Source organism: Crassostrea angulata, chromosome 1, assembly GCF_025612915.1.
Source record: "Crassostrea angulata isolate pt1a10 chromosome 1, ASM2561291v2, whole genome shotgun sequence".
NCBI classification, from domain to species: Eukaryota; Metazoa; Mollusca; class Bivalvia; order Ostreida; family Ostreidae; genus Magallana; species Magallana angulata.
The window spans coordinates 7,900,609-7,913,689 of NC_069111.1; the positions used below are offsets into that span (position 1 = coordinate 7,900,609).

General features: G+C 32.3%; 1 protein-coding gene across 1 annotated transcript; it reads right to left on the bottom strand.

Moving 5' to 3' along the window:
• Positions 1 to 7,110: 7,110 nt before the first annotated feature.
• Positions 7,111 to 9,049, bottom strand: LOC128174785 (uncharacterized). The gene is made up of 3 exons (XM_052840246.1): positions 8,885 to 9,049; positions 8,390 to 8,524; positions 7,111 to 7,540 (listed from the first exon to the last, which is right to left on the bottom strand). The coding sequence occupies exons 1-3, from the start codon at positions 8,952 to 8,954 to the stop codon at positions 7,320 to 7,322; spliced, it is 426 nt and encodes a 141-aa protein (XP_052696206.1). The 5' UTR covers positions 8,955 to 9,049; the 3' UTR covers positions 7,111 to 7,319.
• Positions 9,050 to 13,081: the final 4,032 nt, after the last annotated feature.

Genomic DNA, 13,081 nt, shown 5'->3' on the forward strand with positions numbered 1-13,081 from the left:
ATACGCAGGTACGTGAAACAAACTTCTTAGGTAAGAGATTTATCAGAAAATTGTCCAAATCTGTTACTTTATTTTTCTACCATTCAAATTGGTTTGAATATGAAAACTATGTTCTTAAAGACTTACTTTATTTTTTAAATTAAAAAGTGTTAAAGAAAATTGAAACATAAATCTTGACTTGTCGTGCTAAATAAGTGATATTGGGCATCAGGTTTCTTTTACAAGTTCTCTCTATATATATTTATTTCTTTAATTCCAGTCATTCTCTAATATCAGATTATCTGACATTTAATGACATCTTTTATAGCGGATCATAATCAATAGAAAAGTGAGGAGAAGATTTTAAATTTGGAATTTGAAAAGGTTAAAGGGTGACGTCTTCCAGAATGAGCGCGCATTGGACTGAATTAGTGACAATTCTCTGTGGTGTACTATCTGTGTGCAATGCCAGGAAGTTGTCTCCGTTAGAAATAGCCATCAGAAGGTAAGAGAACATTGAAAATCAACACAGCATTCTATGGGTTTTTCTAACCAGACCAAGGTATCTTAGTAGACGTATAATTCGCCCAGTATTGTACCACAGGCAAAGCGTTTCTGAAAGTGTTTAAAGGATTCTTAAAGTCTTTTATAGGCGAAAGGCATTTTAAGGCGGAAAGCTACTACAAACTGTTATTTTAAGGTCCGTTAAAGCATTATTTCTGAAACATGATTTCGTTCTTTAAAAAAAGTAAATATGCCTTTGTAGTTTTCTTATACGATTTTTTGCATTTATTATGAAAAAGTGGAAAATAAGGTTTTGTTTTGTTTCGGTAGATTTCGTTTTGTTTCGTTTTATTCTATTTTGCATTTTACAGGTACCCTTTTTTGTTGCAAGTAACAAACTGTATAGCTAAAAATCTGTTGTTATTAAATAGGTACATGATATTAACAACATGTCATCTTTTATTCATATTTTTCAAACCAAAAATTATATAAAGCTATGTTCCTTATTAAATCCAAAGCAAATTTATCATATTTTCTAGCATAAATGAGAATCTATAAAAAAAAAAATTGATTGAATAACCTCATACGATTTGTCAGAACTCATTCCTGAGTTTCTGCTTCCACCACTTTTTACTTAATATTTTGATAATCAGAAAACGTTTGCACCCAACCAACGTTCATTCACTGGAATAAAAAAAGTCCAGATTTTCTGTTTTAAAAAGCCTCCTACCGCTGCAGGTTTCAATGCACAACCAAAAAAAAAGTTTACGGGAATTTTGTATTGCAAACGAAATGAAAAGAACATGGACGATAACGTTGAAAAATTGTGCGAAGCGCATCGAGGACTTCTAATGGAAAAAATGTGCAAATTTCTCCCATTGTAAATTTCCCAAAAAAATCTGATTTCGTTTAATATAAATATTAATTTTTCTGGGTAATGATAGATAAAGTGCTGTGAAAAAAATCCTGGATTATTTTTTCCTGTGTCGATATGAATTGAACCTCTTTGACTATTATATGTGTATTCTAGTTAAAATCGTCAAAACGTGAATGAAACAGTAACCTGGGGCAGTTTATAACAATAAGTTTTTGAATCACATGTATAGAATGAATTGTTTCTTGTTAAAATTAAACCGTTGTGCCTCGTCTCTATATAATATTGTAACAAAGAATTGAAGCACATAAAATCGTTTACGAACAATTGATCGTATAAACCTCTATTGCCCACAATTGCAACAAAAAAGCAATGTAATGGTATATGCTAATAAAGTGATAAAAGTTTTAGTTACTGTAATTAATTGTGATAAAAATAACATCGCTTGATCCTCCACAAATAACAAAACAATTCAGTAAGCAGCATATTTGAGGATTTAATAGTAATTTTATCAATACATTATATAAAGATTTATGTACTTTATAGTATTGTTTGATCAAAAGTATTTCAATATATAGTGAAATTACACACAACAGCTTTGTGCATCGTACAAATTATACATGTACATATACATTTACAACGACACATAATTTTGCATGCATGTAAAACAAATATATCTTGCATTCGTTAATATGAAAGTAAAACTGCGTATGATAACAAAATGTATGTACAAACCACATTGCAGGTGTTTAATGAAGTAATAGTTCTATGATGCATTCAGAAAACTATTTTATTTTGACAGCAATCTGCCAGAAGGCCAGTCCTTCAAGTTTTTTCTTGAAATCTGTGAAGCATGTGGGGAGATGTATGGATCCGCCACGGCACATTTCTGTCTTATCGAACGTGAACAGTCCACATACTACAAATGTCTAATGGCCATGGGATTTAAACGATAATAGGATTATAGGATTATCAAAACTAAACAGCCAGACTTGTTTCAGCTTCGAAATATTATAAGAAAGGAAATTTTAAAAATCCTTGTATAGACTAACTTGAATAAATTATATTCTCGACAAATTACTATTCTTTACTGAGTGAGGTAATCGTCGCAACAATATGTTACTTCTTTCTTTTACAATGAAAAAAGTGCAGTAAAACTAATAAAAATGGTAAATATGATTTCTGCTTGTTTTTGTTGTTATATTTTTTTATGTATAGCATTACATGGAGACATACATAGCATTCAATAAAAACATGACTAAGACAAAGAGAAGATCTGACTTCAGGATGGAAACACCAGAGAACACAATGCCAGCAGTAGAAGCATGGTCACAGCTGCAGTGGCTGAAAATCTTGAATTCCGGAATTTCTGCGCAGGTTTCGTTCCGCAAATTGGACATCATGCATTCGTCCTCAGCGCCAACGATTCCAAAATCAACAGAGCATATCGGACACTCAACGTCATTACTTCCCCTTGGTACGGTCCAATTTTGCAGACCACACGTCTGCGAAAGCTCAGACACAAAGTCGTACGAAGCATTAATTGACATTGATTCTAATGGATTCTTTTCATGCCACTCAAAGTTTCCATTTTCGAGTCGACGCAGTCCCACCACTGACCGTTCGTCTTTTAGAATATCCTCCTTGGTGCCGGAACATCCGGTCCTGGGGTAGATGTTTTCAATGACAACTTGTGATTTCACCTCGATATCGTCGCTCTTGAGGACACACGTGACGTTGAATAAAGCGTGAAAAGAGTCCACGGCGCTGTCGTTGTGCGCCATGTAACCATAGATTGTACCAATTACCACAATCGGGGAAATACTCAACCTTTGTACCGCAAGGGTAGGTTGCCACATCGTTACTTTACATGCTTTATTCTTTTTCTCCGTGGCAGTTACTCCAACCAGCAAAAACAACAAGGCGAAAGCGATGTATGTACGTCTCATCTTTACGATGTTCACTCTTTCATATTTCATGACACTGAACAACTGGCAGATTTCATAAACTAGAAAAATCAGGCTTTGGTAATCACGTAAATTTCAGGTTGTATTAAGGTCAGGTTTTAAGATTAAAGGTGTAACATAGATTAACATAAAACACTAAACTAGTAATCTGGTTTTCTCTGTAATTCATAACGACCTTTAACCGCGATCGTGTATTTAAAATACCTCAGTACCTCAATAAATCAATGTAAAGCGTCATGTTGAGAAATCTAGTTTTAAAATAAAGTACTTACTTTAATATTGTTATTGCTCTCCGACAGGTCAGAGCTCCCTATAATTCAAACTTTTTAAATGACTGATATTAACTCTCTTCTTTGGGTTTTTCTACATGTACATCATCATGTATACAAAATAGCATAATTATTATACACCATTTATTACTGCATTACATAATTTATGCACATATCAAAGCTTGCATTTTCAAGTACTAGTATAAAGTAAATACAAATCCCGAGAAAATTCTACGTTGATACTTTTTTTGAAATCACATTTGCGAAATATATAGAGTGAAATCGCAAATTCCGGGTAACGTCAGACTATTTTATGGATAGTCTGCCAAGTCTTTTGGTTGATATTAAAGAGGACGTGATTTCCCCACTTTCAAATCACTGTCTTATTTTTCAGGTGATATGACTGAGGTATCAGAAATGTCTGGGAATTGTTTCAGAATACTGTGTATGCCAGTTAGTAGCATGAAAAAAAAAATAATGGCAAATGGGAATATGGAATATATGGTGACATATTTACGTAGTCGCTTGTCGGTAGGGTAAAACACTGTAATTTTAACAATCTTGAACGAGTTGCCTTTTTCAAATGTAAATATAAGTAATAAACAACAATGTTTAAAAGTTCACCGGGACATGAACTTGTTTAGTGTGTTATCAAATCTTCTGAGAAGCCCTTCAGGTATTTTCCTTTGACACTTAATGCTTTCTAGTGCGACATTTTTTCTCTTTCAGAGTTACCGCTCTTTTAAAACCTTCTTTTGATTGTGAATCGCAATCAGTTTTTGTTTTTAACCTAACCGCTCGTTGAAAAGTCTCGAAAATGTTATCGAACTGCTTAGTCGTATTTATTTTAGAACAAGTGTTGTTACTTCTATGTTTTCATCTAATTTTTAATTGAGACGCACACATGAGGCTGACTTGCATACCTCTTATTGACTATGCAATATGATACCTTTCAGTAAAAGAAACAAGAAAAGATATTGACGCAAGCGTCAAATGGGCGGCAAAAAATATAATTGATGTATGAATCATCATTGGTTGTTTACATGAAAAACTAGCCACAAAGAAGAAAGTAAAGAGTTGGTTGTACTAATTTTAATGAAAATTTTAAATATTAAGGTGGCTCTATACACCACTTTTTGATGACGCAGTACGCAAAAAAGTAAATCTGGAAACATGCATTTCCGGTACTGGCTGATTTAAACTGAGGTGAATTGTATGGGAACCGCTATTTTGAAAAATTTGTTAAATGGATAGATTTAATTTGATAATTGGAAAATTCATTACTTACAAGTAATGTGGTATGTGACACCTTCACGTTGTGTGGTATTATTTATCGAAATAAACAATAAAATCAAGTATAAATTTTTAAAAAGTTTCTTTACCATCATCGATATGTTACACCGTAGCGCAATGGGTTAGTGGGTTCACTACAAACCAGTAGGTCATGAGTTCGATTCCCGTTGAGAACAATAAATTTTTTAACTTTCCAAAAATTTCAATAACGTATTTTTTGGTTGAATACCGTGAAAGAAAATTCTAAACAGGTGAAAATATTTCAATTATAATATACTTTAATGCACATTAATATCGACACCTAACGGGGATGAGAGGGTTGCTTTGAATTTCTCTCAGGTTGGGATACATAAATCCTATTAGCCTAGTCAATGTTTCCCTTTATTTATTTAACTTAATTTTGCATTAAAGCGAATTTATTCACTTATACAGGGCAAAATCTATAATGAAATATGTATGTATTTATCATTCCAACATTATATTTAGGAAATTTTCTTCAACTCAGAAATGAAAAGTCCCCAAGGTGTTTAGGCCTTGGGACTTAGGAACGATAACCCTTACATGGGGAACTTTCATACCAAATAAAATTTAAAAAAAAAATTGTGTTTATTTGCAATGTTTTTCATTCAATTTTTTATGTCACATTTATTAAAATACATTTTCTTATAACATCAAGCAACTTTTTCAGATGATTTGTCAACAGAGTAAGAAAATATGAAAAATTATGTTTTGGGGAAATACTAAAAAAAATTGCAATAATAACATTTTTGAATGTTAAGAAGTGTTATATTTTTTTTATGTGTCCGAAGGAAATATCCATCATATGACAACATAATTTCTCTCAATTTGTTGATAGCTGTCTTTTTAAAAAATATTTTACAAAAACACGAAAAAACATTAAAAAATTTCTTTAAAAATACCTATAGTATCCCTATCGTCATTTTAATATTTGATAAGTATATGTTTTGTGGTCTTCTATTGAAAATTGGAATAAACTGTGGGTGTATAGAGCCACCTTAAGAACCGAGTTCGTTACTGTAAGCCTTTCTAACGGTAATTGTATGACCACTGCCGTAGATATAGTATAAAGTAATGGAGAACACTTTGATTTACATTATTCTAATACAAAATTCAACTCATCATTATTCCCTTGGAGACACACAGAAAGTCATTTTATTTGACGCAGAACATAGAAATACAAATATATCATTTATATGAAATTTCATGTCATTCAGGTCTCTAGAATTTTAGTTCTTAAGTATGTCCCGTATACCGATCCCGATATAATGTTTAATAAAGAAGGAAATTATAGTCTCGATAAAAACGCGCCTAACACGACAGGCTATGATCTACTTTACATTTACGAGTAAAACAAAAAATATGTAATATTTTATAAAGGCTTAAAACATATTTCTACATGCAAATTTACTTTTAATTCATAAAAATAAGCATAATATTTTAAAATTCGATAACAAACACTATCCCGCAGAAACGCAGTTACAATATCTAAATATGTATATCAAATAACGGAGCGCCTTCCGGCGGCCCGTAATAACTACACTCTCACCAAAGAAGCCGAAGTTCTTTAGCATTTCCCTAGAAGTGATCCGAAGAAAAAATATCTACACAGTCATCCTTATATACATTGTATAAATGTAAGAACTTTCACTTTTTACCTTTGAATATCTTTTAATTCAACATTCCTTCTTGATTCAAACTTATTTGAAAAAAAAAAATACATTAAAAAATGTAATGATTACAATGCATTCAGTTATCATTACACAAAATCTGTTTGCTATTAAAATAAGACTAATATGGCATACATACAGTTTGATATTTTTTAAGGTACAATGGAAGAACTTTTATCAAAACATGTGACTTGATAGGTTAATTAAAGAAATCCATTGGAATGACCATACATGTCCTCAACTTTCTTGTAATATCAATTGTATGAAATGGTAGTTGTTATGAAGTTTTTTTTTGTTGCTAGATAATCATTAAATGTGTATAAAAAATTGAGCCTGTTTTTTTTTAACAAATAACAACAAAGAATGGTTTTACCATGTGTTTAAAACTAGTATTTTTGCTTTTCAGAATCTCTTTGACTTTTTCGTATTTTAGCAATTTGAAAAAAAATTCGTGTATATGTTATGAAATTTCGGTTTTTACATAGAATTTATCTTAAGAATTAAAAGTTAAATAACTAAATATAACGAAAGGCATCTTGGATAAAAGCCCTTTATTGACAATTGAGAATATAGTGAACATAAATGACATATTATAGAGAAAGTCAAAAGGAAAAACATCCAAACTCTAATCAAATTTTAGTCTAATTAAAAATTTAGGAATTTCTACCGTGACGAAATTGACACGTGCTGTCTAATGGTGACCATTTTTAGGAAAATCTGGCTGGAAGAAATTATCAGTTACACTTTAGCTGTAAATTTCTGGATATTCCTCTCTGAAGTTACTGTCACGTCCTGGTGCTTTCTGACAGAGGTCTATGCACGCCTTGCAGCAGTTCCGTCCGTCTTTCAGATCGGTGCCCGGTGCAGGGTTGGTGCAGTATCTGCTGCATTTGCCACTGACTTTCTTTTCACACCGAGAATCCAGACCGGAATCTCTAATGTTGTTATAGTTTCCCCAGGGACAAACTACAAAGAGATGAACCAGTTTCTGAGTTACTGTAGCTCAAAGACACTAAAGACCATCTTTCCTATAAAAATTCCTTCAAAAAATGATAAAATAAAAGTTTATACCGCATTTTTTTCACAGTGTACTGGTATACAATTTGGCACTTTGTTTGCTCAAAGGTCAATTGCTTATTCTCATGTTTAACTTTTTTCACAAAACCACTAAGAAAAGTCAAAATTAGCTATCCACTTGATTTTTAGAATGATACGGTGGAAGGGGGTTTGTTGTTTAATAACGTCAGAAAATATATTTAGTATAATACACTTTCCGGGGTTCGAGAGATTTTGTTTTGACCTCATCCTTTTTAAAAAAATGTCATTCAAAAGTCACCTGCATATTGCATAGTTCTTGCATCTTCGTAAAGAATTATTTTAATGCAATTGAAATGTCAAAATTACCTCATTTTGTTAAACACCTAACATACTGTCATATGTGAAGAGGACAGACATGTATCAGGAGTTTGTTATCAATTTTGTTTGTCATTAAATTAAATGCTTACAACTTTTATAAACTAAAATGTTCCTACTCCACACCTTCACAAACAAGGTAACCTCAGCAAGCTCAAAATTGAAACTGAACTCTGCACTTTAAGCAAAAGTCAAAGGTCAAGGCAATGGCTGGAAGAGGATGAAGACTTATTAATCAGTCACCTCTGAGAAGCCAAAAAATACTGTAAAGTGAAGATGATACTCCCTCTTCGTAGTGATGTTTTGTAAAACCCGCCATAGGGAATTGAAGTAAACGGTACGTGTAGCATGGCTGTTCGTTTTTTTATAATCTAGTCTTTATATACACATGAATTTACTTACGCATGTCTTTGTACTTTTTATTCCCGTTGTCGGCCAGAAGTAGCTTTTTGCAGGTCTGTTTACATCTACGGTAGACAGAGTTCTGGTAACACACATTTCGCATTGATTCATTCAATCTACTGCAAACTGCATCGTCTGTGAAAACATAAATTTATCTTATTTTATATTTTGTTTTATTTCTCTGATGTAGAAAAAACAAAGTAAATCCATCTATTTAACAGATAATCAATCAAACAGTTATATTTATCAAATGAGTACTCTTCAACAAAAAAATAAGCGTTTAAAAAAAAGAAAGAAGAAAGATCCCAGCTGCAGCATTGCTGATTTCAGATGAAACTGTATCACAGCTTTAACCATAAGTAATTGATATTTTTCCAGTACAATTCGTTCGGACATCCTTAGCAATTTTAAACGCGCCAATAAAATATGCTTATCTGATATATATGTGTGAAATAAACGAAGTTGTATACTCTAACCATATATAATTATACTTACCAGTGTATACAACATTGACTAAACAAACGACTAGAACCACACTGCAGGAAAACAGTCGTCGGTATTCCATGGTTGCTGTTACTGTACAAATTCACGGTCTAATCCTTGGGAATGAAAAATACACTTCTTACCTGCTCGGGTACGACTGAATGAATTGCCCCATCACCTGTTGAGGGATTTACATAGATATTGATATCTACACTTCGCTGCACATCGTGTGCATGGAGCGTAAGTAAGAAGGAAGGTCTAAGGCTATGGTCTTGTCAAATTGAATTATTTTTTCAATTCTTAAGAAATACATTGAATTCATGTATATTTAAATGATTTATTTAATTCAAATTGTTTAATGCGGTGGAAATTTTGAATGCAACAGCTGATTGTTTGTATTATATGTATGTATTAAACGACTTACAGTTTGTCATCCAGGTACTTAGGTAAATTAACACAAATCAATACACAAAATGTGTTACTGCTTCTAATGTTTTGTACACATGACGACACATTGTTTGAATCTGATACATAAAGAGAGTATGAATGTTAGAAAAAAAATGTTTTATATGCTACAATTTGTGTTGCTCTATATAAAATAAAGATCATGACAAGATTTTTTACCTACCGTGAAATTAATAATGTTCATCTATTTATGAACGAAGAATCTTTGGTCGCCTCGCCGATTATGAGACTGACCAATGTAGGAATCATCGCCCAGAATATTAATATTTTTTTTTGGGGGGGGGATCAATGTCCTCTTGAGTTTGCACTAGTCCAAAGTGAAAATAACAGCAAAAATGTTTTCTCCTTGATCCGGCATCAATTCAAGACGGGTGGATGGTCATGGTTAATTTAAGACTTTATTAATCTTCTTAAAAAGAAGTGCTTTGTGTAGAAAATACATGAAATAGAAAGTTCTTATTTTTGAAAGCTAAAATATTTCTCTTTACTTAAATATAAGTTATTGTGGAAGAAATAATCTCTTAAATTTGAGGCTAGATTTGATGAGTAATTCGTTGACCACCAGGCCTACAGAAGTCGACCGATTCTTTCTTGCGCAATCTTGTACAACGCGTGTATCCCTTTTCCCCCGTCTCTCTTTGTTGACTCAATTCAGAGACTTGTATGTGGTCTTGACTCTATGTGCTAGATTAGAGGCATTATTCGTCAACAAAAAAGTTAGTTTAAGCAAAGTTTTTGCTCGGTACTGTTAATAAATGAAATTTACTAGAAACAAGGGAAACCATCTCAGTCCATTCTTTTGTGAACTTATACTAGTAATTTTCAACGATTAAAAATCTCCCTTTTTCATTAACGAAACACTTTGTAAATATAATCTAAACCAATTTAGATAAATGATACCTGTATACATTTATGTAGATACATAGGTTTAAATAGTAAGTTCAACTCAAAATACATGCATATCTAATATGCATAATTAAATGCATGACAACCTTTCCTTCTACTTGAAGAGGGAATCAGAAAGTTTGTAGAATTTGTTCCCACTCCTTCCAAATTATTCATATGACGTCTTCAACAAAGTTGTACTTGACTTTGGGGATTTGATTTGCACAAAGATCCGTGAGTCACTGAAAATAGAAAATAAAACAGTGTCTTTGGGATATGCGAGCTTTGTAAAATTCATGATTTTTTTTTAAAAATTGATCATTATCGTCTAAATGAGTTTTGTGCCTTCTCTGGTATACACAGGAAAAATCCGTATTATCTATTGGCGTGAAACTATCGCATTTTTGTTCATCCCACTTACCGGCTTTGATCAAAAACTATATCGATACATCTATTAACCTCAACTGTGTATTACATGTATAACGGAGCAAGCTGTACATGCCTCTTTGCATTGTTTTATCTTATCTGATCTTAACACATGGGACACCTGGTTTCATATTATATATTGACACTTTTTTACTAAAAAAATACTTGAAAATATGATCCTTGTTTTGTGGCTTTTGTATATTCAGTGAGTCAAATATCAATAAATAATTTGTAGGATATTAATGTTTTGTAACTCTCAACATCCCATCAAAATCTATATCTATTTTGTTGGGATGAAAAAGCGTGTTTATAAAACTATGACGCTTGAATTTATAGAGCTTCAATGTGACTAAAGTATGGGCCTTTGGAGTGTAAGAAATTCCGTACTCCTTTGTTATTAATCAAATCTTAAAATCATAAAACGTGTCAATTTTCTCCATAATAACCAATCGATGCATGTTTTAAATAGGAATGCATTTAATGGATGGCTGATGGGGTGATGCTCCGTTTGACACATTACAATACAACACATTGTTTGAGGAATTCGAAAGCTAATAAATGATAACAATAATGCAAAAATCACATACTGTTAAACAGTCAGAGATCCAGCTGACAAAAAATATTTTAATTAAAACCTTGGGTCCTTGAAAATTGATTCTGTGGTTTCGAAAGCCTGGATCATTTATATGTATCATGTCTGTCTACATATATACATGTATTAATCTTTCTTATGACGACATCGGATTTAAGGAGGTTTTTTTTCTTTCTAGAAGTACTAGTAAAACACTTATCAAATGGGTTTGGATACACCACAATATCTTGTTACAAATCTTGAAGATGATAAAAGTCAGGTAGCATACACCACTGTATCTATTCTTTCGCATTATATCTGGTCCCACCTCAATTGGCTACCGTGCAATTTACACGTTCTTTTATCAAATTTCGATTGAAACTAAATATAAAAATTCCTGTTATTGTAAATCCTTTGCAAATAGACTAAGAAACTTTCAAAATGACAAACAAAATTATGCAAAAAAGAGCTCAATTTCCGTTCATACTGAATCTATGTGTTTCATGTAAATAGGATAATATCAACAACAGATATGTATTTGAGTTGATTTATTTTGATTTTTCTAAAGCTTACGCAAACCAAATTCATAAACATGCAATATTTTTTTTAAACATTTCACTTATTTTATAACGCTTTAAAACAAGACTAACGTACGAAATACATGTAGTACAAATTTTATGCCCTCGTTTAATTGATTATCTTTTTTTGTGCGTAGATGCGTCAAAATCTGATAAATTATACAAGGTAGGGACAGATTAGTTTTGGTGATAGGTATTTGAATATTCAAAATACATGAATAGGTTTTAAAATAAAGTGTCTAGATTTATAAAATATCAAGAAATATTTTTTTTAATTTTCATGTAAAGGGTCATGCTTTTTGTGTAACACGTTTTTAAAACAATTCTTATCATAATTGTGAAAATGATGTTTGAGAATTAACGTTACGGACGATGCACGATTCCATGCTTGGGCTGATGCCCATTATGTTCATAGATTCATTGAATCAGTTTTGGTACAGAAGAGCGTCAATTAAATTTCTCCATTTTTCTCCATTTTGGTTAGTGCGGTCATGAAACAGTCGACCGTCTTGGCCTCGATTTGAACTTCGTCAACAATGAACAATCTCGTACCTCATCAAAGAGAACGCGAACTTTCGTGTACTTTAAGGCGTTAACGGTCGAAAAGTTTTTATTATTCATCTCATAATCAGGATAATTGTATGTTTTTGGTTATTATGCTAAATCATGACACCTCTGCATGCCTTGGCTATTTTCTATACTATACATGAAAGGTAATTTAAGCAAAATACAAATTAAGATAAGGAAGAAAACTCTCTCTCTCTCTCTCTCTCTCTCTCTCTCTCTCTCTCTCTCTCTCTCTCTCTCTCTCTCTCTCAAAGATGACAGTATATGGTTGAACTTTTTTTTTTCAAAGCAAACATTCAAAGATTTGAAATGAGACCAAGTGTTCGCTAAGAAAAAATAGTATGTAACTAATATCTTCATTGTAGATTACATGTAGAACTTAGCACTGCGCTAACCAACATTTTTACAATCGTATTTAAGTTCAGAGATATGGAGGGTAATCGTGTTCGAAAATCCAGACATGTAAACTTGTAAATCCGAATATGCAATCGTGTTGATGTGTGAGTCTGAGCATGAATATGTATAATTCTGATCGTGTAACCAACAAAACTCGGGTATAAACACGTGTAAGATTTGACTCAGTTCCTTCGCATGATGCACATTTTGCAACTTTATTGTTTACATTAGTTAATTAAACCTTCAATTTTGCACACTTTCAATCCGTAGTTTCTGCGTTTGTAACTTCAGGCTCGGCAATAGCACATCTGACATGATACA

Coding starts and splice junctions, on each gene's coding strand:
- LOC128174785 (XM_052840246.1), bottom strand. CDS start 8,954: ATGGAATACCGACGACTGTTTTCCTGCAGTGTGGTTCTAGTCGTTTGT. Junction 8,525..8,884: donor AGTCAATGTTGTATACACTG/GTAAGTATAATT, acceptor ATGTTTTCACAG/ACGATGCAGTTTGCAGTAGA. Junction 7,541..8,389: donor TAAAAAGTACAAAGACATGC/GTAAGTAAATTC, acceptor ATCTCTTTGTAG/TTTGTCCCTGGGGAAACTAT.